Raw genomic sequence first — 13,272 nt, forward strand, 5'->3', positions numbered from 1 at the left:
TAAAAAAAAGTTTTTACCTCCTATGCCCTTATAAAGTCTTTATAGAGGTTTAGAAAATTTAAGACATATTTAAATTATAAAATGAATATCTAAGGTTTTAAGAAAGCTTGCTGTTTTGGGATTAAATATGTTTTATAAAAATGTTGTACTTGTATTTGATTCAATGCAGCCATAGACTAAATAGGTCAATAGAAAATATTTTGTTATAAGAATTAAATTTTACCTGTAGAAATATAATTTTTTAAACACAACAATGTCAAACGTGTCGAGAAAGATAGCAGTTTTGGGGTTCAAGTCAGTTGGCAAGACGGCAATCTGCAACCAGCTTTGTGAGAAGAAGTTCGAAGAGAGTTACGATCCAACAATTGAGAACACTTTCAACTGGGGGAGAAGGATTGACAATGAGGATTATGACGTGGTGATTATTGACACTGCTGGTTTGTTTTTTACATTTTTGTTTATTGAGTTTGTAGTTTTTGATAATTTATAGTTTTCTATAAAATCGATATTGATAATGAGGATTACGATGTTGTAATTATTGATACTGCTGGTTTGTTATTTACATTTTTGTTTATTGAGTTTGTACTTTTTGATAATTTATAGTTTTTTGTAATTGATATTGATAATGAGGATTACGATGTTGTGATTATTGACACTGCTGGTTTGTTATTTACATTTTTGTTTATTGAGTTTGTACTTTTTGATAATTTATAGTTTTTTGTAATTGATATTGATAATGAGGATTACGATGTTGTGATTATTGACACTGCTGGTTTGTTATTTACATTTTTGTTTATTGAGTTTGTACTTTTTGATAATTTATAGTTTTCTATAATTGATATTGATAATGAGGATTATGCTGTTGTGATTATTGATACTGCTGGTTTGTTATTTACATTTTTGTTTATTGAGTTTGTACTTTTTGATAATTTTTGATTGCTTATAGTTTTTTGTAAAATCGATATTGACAATGAGGATTATGATGTTGTAATTATTGATACTGCTGTAAGTTTAGTTTTATTTAAAAAATAACTCTTTTTTTGTAAAATTTTTGATGGTTAAATATGCTTATGTTTATAATGAGGATTATGATGTTGTGATTATTGACACTGCTGGTTTGTTATTTAGATTTATTTGAAAATTAATCTTTTTTTGTAAAATTTTTGATGGTTAGATATGCTAGATATGGTATAGATTTTGATGGTTTTTGATAATTTATAGTTTTTTTTTAAATTGATTGACAGTGAGGATTATGATGTAGTGATTATTGACACTGCTGGTTTGTTATTTACATTTTTGTTTATTGAGTTTGTACTTTTTGATAATTTTTGATTGCTTATAGTTTTTTGTAAAATCGATATTGACAATGAGGATTATGATGTAGTGATTATTTATACCGCTGTAAGTTTAGTTTTATTTAAAAAATAACTCTTTTTTTGTAAAATTTTTGATGGTTAAATATGCTTATGTTTATAATGAGGATTATGATGTTGTGATTTTGATACCGCTGGTAAATTTAGTTTAGTTTTGTCATTTATTCTACAACAAGTTTGTGATTTTAGTAGTCATTGATTATCATCATTACATCTTAACTATTGTTTTTTAAATAAATGTTGCAAACAAGAACTATGGTTTGCTGATATGAATTTAAAAACAATTTTCTTATTATTACTTTTATTACTGTTTGGTTTAACTTTTTTGTAATATAATTAAAATTCAAATATATTTATTTTCAAAACTTGTTAATTATTTTCTGTACTAAATACTTATAATGATGGCTATTATTGACTTTGTAAAAGTATTAATTCTTTACAAGATGATTAGTTGTTGGTTTAGTTAACTTATTGTTTTTTTATTGTGTTTTTACACATAAAATATTATATGAATATGTTACAAGGTTATGATTTATTGATATTGACGTATAAAGCCACAAGCACATAAATTTTTCTATAAAAGTCCTTTTCCACGTGGTTTAGCTAATTTACATATATTTTACCTCTTTTTATAGTTAACTAGTCCTAAAATATCAGGCTGAAATTAATGTGGAAACTAGGCTATCAAAAAACTGTATCATTAAGAAATATTATTGTTTTTTATTTTTGTTAGCAAACATTTATTATATTATACATATATATTTACCACTATAACAGGACTTCTTAACTTGATTTTAAAGAAAGTAAAAGCAAGTTTTTTTAATGGTTTTCTGAGTTCTTTTAAGTATTTTTTTAGAATATCAAACTTATAGGAATTTAATTTGTAATTTTTTTTACTTTTTAAAATTTTTATAAGAACAGTTTTTTCTTACAATTAATGATAAAAAGGCTATAACTAAAATGATAATTACTATGTATTATTTATTGAACTATGTAACAAAAAAATTGTAAACATATGTACAAGATCTATGTTTTAAAAATATAAACAAATGTAATAGCTTATTAAGGCCATAGGGGGGGGAGGGTCCAACATTTTTTTACAAAAACTAACACTGGCTTTTATATGAAAGTTTTAAGTACAAACTACAAGCCAGTTTTTATAGAATTCAAAAATATCATTTAACTTTTGAGATATTTAATTTTTTGTAAAAATTATCCAATGTAAACGTATGGACCGCAAATTTTTTGGGGTCAATTTTCTTGGAAATTTTAAAATTCACTAAAAATCTATCTCCTCCTTCATTTTTCGAGCAATCTTCTTCAAATTTTCAGGAAACGTTCCTTATAACAAAAGGAAAAAACTTTACTTTAGATTTTTAGTGATTTAAAAAAATTAAAATTTTATCACAAAAATAAAAATAAAAGTGTTTTTTTTTTTTCAAAAAAATTATACAAAAAGTTTTTAAATTCCAAAGTAGCATTTTTTTTTATTGTATAAAGATTAGACTGTGAAAGTTTGAAGAAGATTGCTTGAAAAATGTAGGAGGAGAAAGATTTTAAATAAAATAGTCTTTTTTGCTGTTTTAGTTTTCCCTTCCTATAGGGAACCTATTATGCGGCCTGACTTTGACTGGTCATATCTCAAAAAATAATTCGAATTTTTTAAAACGATAAAAAGCATCTTGAAGCTTAGAAAAAACTCTATAAAATAAGATCAACTTTTAAAAAATATGGTTTACCCCCCCCCCCCATAGCCTTAAGTTCTAAATTTTAATCAGATGAATTTTTTTATATGAACTAAAGTAAAAAAATTCATGTTATTAAAATCCTTAAATAAACTAAAAAGTGTTTATTCTAATATAAAAAAAAATTTAACAATCTGAGAAGCTTAAACATATTTACAAGTTTGGTAGAAACTATAATTGGCATTTCTAGTAAAAAAAAAATAGTCAAGACCTTGGTAGGGGATTTTGTTTAAAATTTGGACTTATTTCTGGAAATATAGTTTAACTATAAGTTACTATTTACCATAAAAAACCCATACTACGGTTTAAGATATAATAGGTCAAGGGCTTATAAGTAAATTCTTTATCGAAATAAGAAACTAATACAGCAAAAAATCACTATTTTATAATAAAATGTTTTCTCCAACTGTTTTAAAGCTTTTAAATTTAATTTTTATGAAGCTGTGAAAAAGGTTTAGGTTGAAATTTCAAAGCTTATAAAAAAAACTGAATCTTTTTTCTTTATATGTATGCATCAACAACCTTTATACTAAACTCACTGTATTTCATAAAAAATATAACTTTTAAGTTTTAAAATAAGGGCAAATGTCAGCTTTTATAACAAATGTTATGAATCCATTATTGCCTTGAACAAGTAGTTGAAAAAATGATGGGATTTTAACTATTTATTAGATAAATTAAAAAGAACATGCTCAGGTTTGGATATGAACATGCTCATGTCTTTATACTCTGGCAAATACATTTTTATTTTTTTCGAAATATCATACTTACTTATGTTGTTATAAACCTAGCTTTTTCCAAGTTTTGTGTTTTATACCTATGTATTTAGTTGTTATTTGTTTTTAAGTGTTCATGTTCACAAATTTAGTCAACTTAAAAAAAAAATTGATTTTTGCAACTCAAGCTTGCTTTTAGCCTTTTTTATTACTAGTCTCAAAACTGAATCATATTAGTTCATATTCATAAATAGAATTAAAAAGTAACTGTGTTAAAGTTACAAGGTTGGCTACTTGTGCTTACTGAGGTGTGAAATTAAGGGGGGGGGGGGGTTACAAAATGTTTATAACAAAAAATATCCTAGGCTCTTATATGAAAGCTTTAAGTATAAACTTTAAGCAAGTTTTTATTGAGTACAAAAAAAAGCTAGTTTTAAGATATAAAAGTTTCTGTAAAATGTTTCCAATACAAACTACTGCAATTTGTTATTGTCAATTTTCTCAAAAACTACTAAAAATTCACTAAAATCTATCTTCTTCATTTTTGAGCTTCAGATCTCAATTGTTCAGGTAAGACTCTGTTTATAATTTAGAAGACCTTTAATGCTTCTATTTAAAAACACTAAGAAAGTATTTATAATTAACTGAGATTAATTTAATTATTTAAAATTTATATACAAAAAAAAAAAAAAAGGTGTTTTTTTTTTGATAAAAATTTTATCTCTTTAAATTAAAAAAATCCTGCATTAAATCGATTTTAATACTAGTTATGGATTTACTGTGGTAGTTAGAAGTAGATTGGTTAAAAGATAAAGGTTTGGTTAAAATGTAGATAGATTTTAGTGAAGTATTTTTTTTTTGCGTTTTTTTTTGCGCCTTTCATTAGAAACCTGTTGAGCACACCAACTTAATAGTTACTTTGAATTTTTTTAATGGTCAGAAATGCCTGATAGCTTAAATAAGATAAAACTCTACAAATGAGATTAACTTTTGAAATAAAATCAAAGTGTACCCCCTATGCCCTTTGAGTGTTGTATACTTTAAAAAAAAAGTAAATCATAGTAAATTTTTAGATTGTGTGTGTTGTTATGAAGTATTTATTTTAACACAGGTCAAAATGAGTACACATTAATTCCTATAGTTCAAATGTCTTTTATTGTATACAAGAAATAATAAAACCAATATTTTATCACAGGCCAAATTGCTTGTAAAATAAATAAAAAACACTTTATTTTTGTGCTTATTGTACATGTTATTTTTCTTTAAGACAGGTCAAAATTACTACACTTCCTACAGTATATATTATGCAAACAGATGTATTCTAATGTATTTAAGAAATAAATAAAAACACTTTATTTTCACAGGTCAAATTGCTTGTAAAATAAATAAAAACTCTTTATTTTCACAGGTCAAATTGATTGTAAAATAAATAAAAACTCTTTATTTTCACAGGTCAAATTGCTTGTAAAATAAATAAAAACTCTTTATTTTCACAGGTCAAATTGCTTGTAAAATAAATAAAAACACTTTATTTTCACAGGTCAAATTGCTTGTAAAATAAATAAAAACACTTTATTTTCACAGGTAGAATTGCTTGTAAAATAAATAAAAACACTTTATTTCCACAGGTCAAGACGAGTACTCCTTGTTTCCAGATTCTTACGCGCTCAACATTCACGGGTACGTTCTCGTCTATGACATCACAAACCCCCAGTCATCGGAGATCGTGTCGATCATCCACGACAAGATGCAGGAGCTGATGATTAAAGTTCCCATTGTTCTTATTGGTAACAAGGTATGGATTTTAGGAGTTTTTAAATCAATTTTTGTTTGCAGATTGTTTTTAAAATAAGGTGGTACCTTTATTTAGTTAATTAATTTTCAGCAAGGTTTTGAAAAAGGTTTAAATTAAGAAAAAAAAGTTATATTTGCACTAGTTGTGTATAAGTGATATTGTTAACTTGATACAGTTAAATGTGTTTTTGTTAAAAAGAATGCACATTAATTGGTAATTATTAATTATACAAAAAAACAACTAATTTTGATTCGTTTACTACAATTTCTACACTTTTAGCGTGTCATCAGATGAACAGGGTTGCCACACACTCAGGTAACTCAGGGAATTCAGGTAACTCTGGGAATTTTCAAGTTATAGAAAATCTCAGGGAGACTCAGGGAAACTCAAGAAATTTTGATTATTTTTTTTAAGCTCAGGGAAACTCAGGGCATTTTTGATTTTTTTTAAAAGTTTCAGGGAAATTTTAAGATTTTTAAAATTTATTATCTAGATCTAGAATGACATTTAGTTAATCCAGTTTCAAATTTTTGTTCAAAACAGTTAATTTTATTTATTTTTAAGTGCTTGTTTAGAAATTTTTAAGCCTTGCGGCTAGTTCTTCAATATTCTAAGAATTAACATTGTAATTTTTTAACAATTTAAAAATTTTTAAAGGATTTATAAAAAACCCAGGAAAACTCAGGGAGGTTCTTTAGGGAAGTATTTAGTAACTCAGGGAAAAGTTTTTAACCCAAAGAATGGCAACCCTGAAAGAAAAATAAAGTTAACTTGATATAGCCAACTATATTTCTATTAAAAGACATATAAAATGATACTGTATTTCTCCATCACAGGTAGATATTGTATATTTTCCGTTGTTCTGTTCTTTAACTGTTTTTTGACAATTTGGTATGTTAAAACAAGAATAGCTAGATTAAGATTTTAATTGCTTGTAATAGTATTGACATTGTTAACTTGGTTTAATTAAGATATATGTATTGTTTTATACACTGTATAAGTATTTCTCCATCACAGGTAGATCTTGTATATTTTCGTTGTTCTGTTCTTTAACTGTTTTTTGACAATTTGGTATGTTAAAACGTGAATGGCTAGATTAAGATTTTAATTGCTTGTGACAGTATTGACATTTTTAACTTGGCACAACTAGGATATATGTATTGTCTTATGCACTGCATGAGTATTTCTCCATCACAGTATTTCTTTTTACACTGCATGAGTGTTTCTCCATCACAGGTGGATTTGACGGAGGAACGCGAAGTGTCGTATGAAGATGGCAAGAAGCTGGCCGGTGACATGAACGCAACCTTCTTGGAACTTTCTGCCAGGAATTTGAAGCAGGTTCGTATTATGTTGTTTATTGTTTTTATGCGTTACCATATTAAGTGGTATGAACACATCTTTCTTGGAATTATCAGCCAGGAATTTGAAGCAGGTTTGTAGTTCATTGAAAAATATGTAGTATTTTATTGTATAATTTCATATCGAGTCCTTTGAATGCAACTTTCTTGGAACTATCAGCCAGGAATTTGAAGCAGGTTTGTAGTTCATTGAAAAATACGTAGTATTTTATTGTATAATTTCATATCGAGTCCTTTGAACGCAACTTTCTTGGAATTATCAGCCAGGAATTTGAAGCAGGTTTGTAGATCATTGAAAAATATGTAGTATTTTATTGTATAATTTCATATCGAGTCCTTTGAATGCTACTTTCTTGGAATTATCAGCCAGGAATTTGAAGCAGGTTTGTAGTTCATTGAAAAATATGTAGTATTTTATTATATAATTTCATATCGAGTCCTTTGAATGCTACTTTCTTGGAACTATCAGCCAGGAATTTGAAGCAGGTTTGTAGTTCATTGAAAAGTTTGTAGTATTTTATTGTATAATTTCATATCGAGTCCTTTGAATGTTACTTTCTTGGAATTATCAGCCAGGAATTTGAAGCAGGTTTGTAGTTCATTGAAAAATATGTAGTATTTTATTGTATAATTTCATATCGAGTCCTTTGAATGCTACTTTCTTGGAATTATCAGCCAGGAATTTGAAGCAGGTTTGTAGTTCATTGAAAAATATGTAGTATTTTATTATATAATTTCATATCGAGTCCTTTGAATGCTACTTTCTTGGAATTATCAGCCAGGAATTTGAAGCAGGTTTGTAGATCATTGAAAAATATGTAGTATTTTATTGTATAATATCATATCGAGTCCTTTGAATGCTACTTTCTTGGAACTATCAGCCAGGAATTTGAAGCAGGTTTGTAGTTCATTGAAAAGTTTGTAGTATTTTATTGTATAATTTCATATCGAGTCCTTTGAACGCAACCTTCTTGGAATTATGAGCCAGGAATTTGAAGCAGGTTTGTAGTTAATTGAAAAATATGCAGTATTTTATTGTATAATTTCATATCGAGTCCTTTGAACGCAACCTTCTTGGAATTATGAGCCAGGAACATGTAATGGGTCGATATAATTCATAGAAATTATGGTAAATATAAATAGTGTATAAGATATTAGGTAGTACTTTATATCTTTTTTATTTAAGATAGTAAAAATAAATTAGGGTTTCCCAAATTGGGCCAAATTGGGGGGAGGCATGAGCAGTAAAGGAGTCACAGGGGGTTATGAGGTCATATTATGAAACTTACACTAGATTAAGTTTTTGAGTCATCTTGTTGAAGAGGGCCATAGCTTTTTTAATTTTTTTGAAGGGGCCAGTAAAAAAGTTTGAAAGACCCTGATACAAATTGTATATAATTGTAATACTTATCAAAGGTAGAAGACACATTTATTGAAATTTATTGAGTATCAACGTAAAAAGTATTTTGTTAAAGTTAAACTTTATTTCCACACATAATATTCTCACAAATAAATTGATTTAATAACAGCAAAATAGTATAAAATAGAATATTTAATTGTAATTACATTTATATCTTAGTTAGAATACTTTAGTATTAAAATTTATCTAGAAAAAACACAAAATTTATAAAATGATACTTATTAGCAGATACCAAATTTCACATTAAATATTTTTATTGTATACAAATAATATATTTATACTTACATAGGTAGAAGACGCTTTCACATTGTTACTGAAACTGATCAAGATAAAATAAAATAACAATAAAAATTATAAATATAACAAATTCACACAATTATATTTAATATATTTTTTAAATAGGTAGAAGACGCTTTCACATTGTTACTGAAATTGATTGAGAAGCAGCACAAGGGAGCTCCCGTGAGGTCGGGCGACGGCAAGAAGAACTGCGTCGTCATGTGAGAAATATTCCGTGTTTTGAGGGGGAAATACGGATATTTTGGTGGAAAAAAATGACATTTTCTGTTCAAAAATTGACGTTTAGTTGAGCCAACATGTTCAAAATAAGACGTTTGTTTTGTTAAATTTATGATTTTTTAGCGCACCGAAATTAAGTTATGGCATTTGTTTTTTTGTAAATATGTGAAATTATACTTTCAGAGCAAAGTTTTGTAATGAGAGTTTAAAGTGTAAATTGATTTTTCTTGTAACCAAAAAGTTCATATTTTAATCTAAAACCAAAGTGTTAATTGTTCAATAAAAAAGTTTTTTTTATAAAGTGTGGAAAAGTTTAAAATAATTTAAAGCTAATTTGCTTTTTATTACTTCACTACTTTCTATGCTGATTGTAATATATTATTTGCATTACATATGATAATAACTTTATATTTGGTGTAAGTTTTTTTTGCTCTAAAATATTAAAAAAAAATATACAAGTTTTTGTTTTACTTCTTTAAAGTACAATAGTGCTTAAATTAAATATCTTTTTTTCATTTTTACTAATAGTATTTTATTGTTTGGCAATATAAGACTACCTAAATTGAAAATATTTCTCTTATAATGTTAATTTTTTTTAAACAAAGAAAAAAAAAGTTTGTAAATTAAGTTATTCAATTCGCTTTATCTTGCTAGTTTATTTTTTGAAAATTTTTTTTTTCTTGAATTTATTTTAATAATGCTAATTGTGTTTAAACTAAATACAACAGTAAACATATAGTTTTTCATAAGTTTAATGTTACAGTAGTGATTATTTTTTATTGGCTTGGATTGCTCATTTTAAAGTTAAAATAAAAAAAAATCTTTTATTTTGAAAATGCATTCCTAATACAATTTGCTGAATTTTTAAAATATAATTTCTTTCGTAATTAATAAAAGCAAAATAAATAATTGTTGTTATATTTAGTTTTATACTGTCTTGTTTGTAAAATGTATACTTAATTTGTAAACTTTAACCATATTTTATTACTACCCAATGTTTACAAAAATTATGAAAAAAAAAACCAAATAATTTACTTTTGCAAACAGTTTAAAAGTTACTGAATTACAAAAATGCTCAACACTGTATAAAATATTACATAAATAATAATTCAAAATATTGCATCAGAAATTAGACAAACTTTTAGCATGATTTTTTATATATAGCATGATTTTATTAAAAGTTAAAATAAATTATTAAAAAATATGTAAATTTTACCTTTTTTGTTCTTTTAAATATATATATTTTTTAATTTTTTTTGTTAAAATTTCACGTTTTGACAAAATAAATAAATTTATTAATACTTGAGTGAGAAATTGTATTTAAAAATATTAATGATAATATTAAAAGTAAAATATTTGTTTTTTCTAAGTGTTTTGATTAGTTTTATTTTTCAATTTTCAAACTACAAAATATAAACTTCATTTTTATTTTTCTTTTTTTTGATTTATTATTTTATGTTCTCATGTCAAAATAAAAATGTGATTTGCAGCTAGTTAAATTAATTATTCATAGACAATAATAAACATTACAACAAACATTTCATTAAATAAAAAGAAGTATATGTTTGGTAAGATTTACGTTCTTTAATTTGATTGTTTTGAATAAAAAATTACTGGTAAAAGTATTTTGTTTATGAAATAGATAAAAACAGATTACACATATGTAATATTAAAACTTTTATGTATAAACCACGGTTGGTGTTCATTAAAAACAGTAAAAAGTTATTATTTTATTCATCAATTTGCTAAATGTAATTAAAGTACGTGAGGTATTTATTTTCTTAATATAATGTTTAAGTAATTTAATTATTTGTGAAAGCACGTATGTTAACCACGAAGTAAATAAATATTTTGTTTTTAAATTGTTTATTTTTAAATCACATAACTACTAATTGCTTTTTGTTTTGGATTTTTTTTGCTGTTCAAATCTGTTTGAAAATTTTTATCAATTATTTTCGGTTGGTAGAATTACCAATCTGCTTTTTATTAGGCAACCAAAAAGTTTTTTTTTTAATATTGTTTTACATTTTGAGTAAAAAGTTAACGAAATGGTATATAAATTCTAGTAATGATTTTTTTATTTTATTTATCGATTTACATTACACTTTTAAGATGTTATTTTATAGTAATTAATTTATTTAATAAGCAAATAAATCCTGAAAAAGTTAAACTTAATTTAAATAATAGTATTAAATATTGTTTAATTAAAAATCAATATTTAAGTTGTTTAATTGAAACAATAATCTTTAAGCTTTAATAATAAAACTATTGTAATAACAAAATACTACTAAACAATAAAAGCTTTTTTTAATTATAACTTTCTTTTGTCTATTGTTTATGTACAAACAAAATTATGCAAAGTTTAATTATATATTTATGATGTGATAAAGTTTTTTAAATTTATAGTTGTATTTTTATTTCAAGATACTTTGAATACTATAAATTAGCATTAAACATTGTTATTATACGAAAAATGTTTTAAAACAATTTTAATTTAACAATATTAGTTTAGGTAGTCTATAGCTTAATTTTGTTCATACTGACCTAAAACTTTTTTTATAGTTTTAAATTATAATTTTAATTATTAGTAAGCATATATTAATACATTTTATAATAAAATTGGTATTTAGTATTTAATGAAAATTTAAATGATTTATTACTATAAAAGAAAAAAAGACTTGAGTAGGATAAGTACTTACTAACAAAATTAATAAAGTTTTTCTCGATTCGAAATGTATATACTAAAAATAAATTGATTAAGTAAAAAAGCCTTTTAATATCGGATTTTAGTCAGAAATTAAAAATTCTTTACAAGCTAAATGGATGTTGATAACTATCAGCATAATAATTCAACTTCGTAATTATTCAACAAAAAGTTTTAATGTAATTTTAAATTAACCTATTTCATTGTGAAAATTAACTGCTATATGTAAAAATTTTGCTTAAACCTAAAATTATTACTTAATGTAGTTAAATAAATTTGTACTAATTAATTGAAATATTTACAGGGTTGCCACTTTACCTGGAAACCTTGTAAAACCTGGAATTCGACAATTTAGGCGAAAATAACCTGGAAAAACCTAGAATTTGAGAAATTTTGAAAAAAACCTGGAATTTTAACAATTTTCAGATGTTCAGTAGTAAAATTTCGATTTGACCCAAAAAATCTATCATATAAATAAAAAAGTTTTGTCATCATTACACATTTTTTTATAAAAAAGCATATTTAAAGTAGGTTTATATTATCTTTTCAATGTTTTTATACTATATAACACAGTTTCTTACTTTAGACTTAACTTTAAACCAAAAATAGACCCAAAAATGTATAGTTTCAAAAACCTGAAAGAAATTTTGAAAACCTGGAAAAATTTTGAAAAACAAGTGGCAACCCTGTACTTAATATTTTAAGTCATTATAGTTTTTTATTCAACTCTTGCTTGAAATAAACCAAGTTTTCGGTAGTAAATTGTCTAATGTACTTAAATTCAACTCAAAAAATTTAAGATGATTTGCAGTACACATTTTTACCAACAAAAAGACAAATTAATTGTTGTTTATATATTAAAAAAACTTATTAACTGTAAAGAATTATATGGAAAAGTGAACATTATTACAATAAAGGCTAAACAAATACTTTACCTAAACTGCGTAATGATTTTTATTTTTACATAAAGTTTAAAGTTTTTTAACAAATGGTAAAATATATTTAATGATGTCCTAAACTTATACAATATAAGCTTTTGATTACTATTTAATTACATTTAGTATGATAATCATAATTTTATGAAAACAAAACAGTGAAAAGAAGTTCTATCTTTTAAGTTAGCTTTATTATTATTGTTTATTGAACGACAAATAAAAGCGCTCAAAAAGTTTGGCCCAAGGACCTGGTGCACGAAAAATCTAACAATTCCATATTTTGAAAAACTTTATTTTTATTACTACAAAACCAACTTAAAATCTATTTTGTTATTCAGTTCAACTATCGACTTATGGCAGAAATAAAACTCTCGTTTACTTTGACAAGTATTATTTGCTTTAAATAAGTTTTATTGTGTTTTTCTGTGCATATTTTGATTAATATAATTGTTTTGTGTTGAAGTTTGATAGTAAGTATTAAAATTTAGTACAATAAGTTTCTCAATAAATTATATTAATGTTATGTGATTAGCTAATCAAAATTTTTATCATTCAAATTTTTTTAAATCAAGTTTATTTGATAAAAATAGAAGCTAATTGAGTTCATACTGTATTTACAACAAAGTAAAGCTATTGTGTAAAAACAGATGACAACTTTATATCATTTTAATTTCATAAAAGTTCAGTGTTTATTTTGTATTTAC

At 24.6% G+C, this 13,272-nt stretch overlaps 1 protein-coding gene across 1 annotated transcript; it reads left to right on the plus strand.

Annotated features, from left to right (window-relative positions):
* The first annotated feature begins 233 nt into the window (after positions 1 to 233).
* On the plus strand, positions 234 to 9,341 carry LOC145829502 (GTP-binding protein Rheb homolog). Its single transcript, XM_082937319.1, has 4 exons — positions 234 to 437; positions 5,463 to 5,629; positions 6,866 to 6,970; positions 8,813 to 9,341. The coding sequence occupies exons 1-4, from the start codon at positions 254 to 256 to the stop codon at positions 8,912 to 8,914; spliced, it is 558 nt and encodes a 185-aa protein (XP_082793445.1). The 5' UTR covers positions 234 to 253; the 3' UTR covers positions 8,915 to 9,341.
* The last annotated feature ends 3,931 nt before the right edge of the window (positions 9,342 to 13,272 follow it).

Source organism: Thalia democratica, chromosome 2 (assembly GCF_965202585.1).
Source record: "Thalia democratica chromosome 2, ktThaDemo2.hap1.1, whole genome shotgun sequence".
Classification (NCBI taxonomy): Eukaryota; Metazoa; Chordata; class Thaliacea; order Salpida; family Salpidae; genus Thalia; species Thalia democratica.

Excerpts from the sequence above, each read along its gene's own strand:
- LOC145829502 (XM_082937319.1), top strand. The coding sequence starts at position 254 with ATGTCAAACGTGTCGAGAAAGATAGCAGTTTTGGGGTTCAAGTCAGTT. Across the intron at positions 438-5,462 it reads GGTGATTATTGACACTGCTG|GTCAAGACGAGTACTCCTTG; the intron begins GTTTGTTTTTTA and ends TTATTTCCACAG. Across the intron at positions 6,971-8,812 it reads CTGCCAGGAATTTGAAGCAG|GTAGAAGACGCTTTCACATT; the intron begins GTTCGTATTATG and ends TTTTTTAAATAG.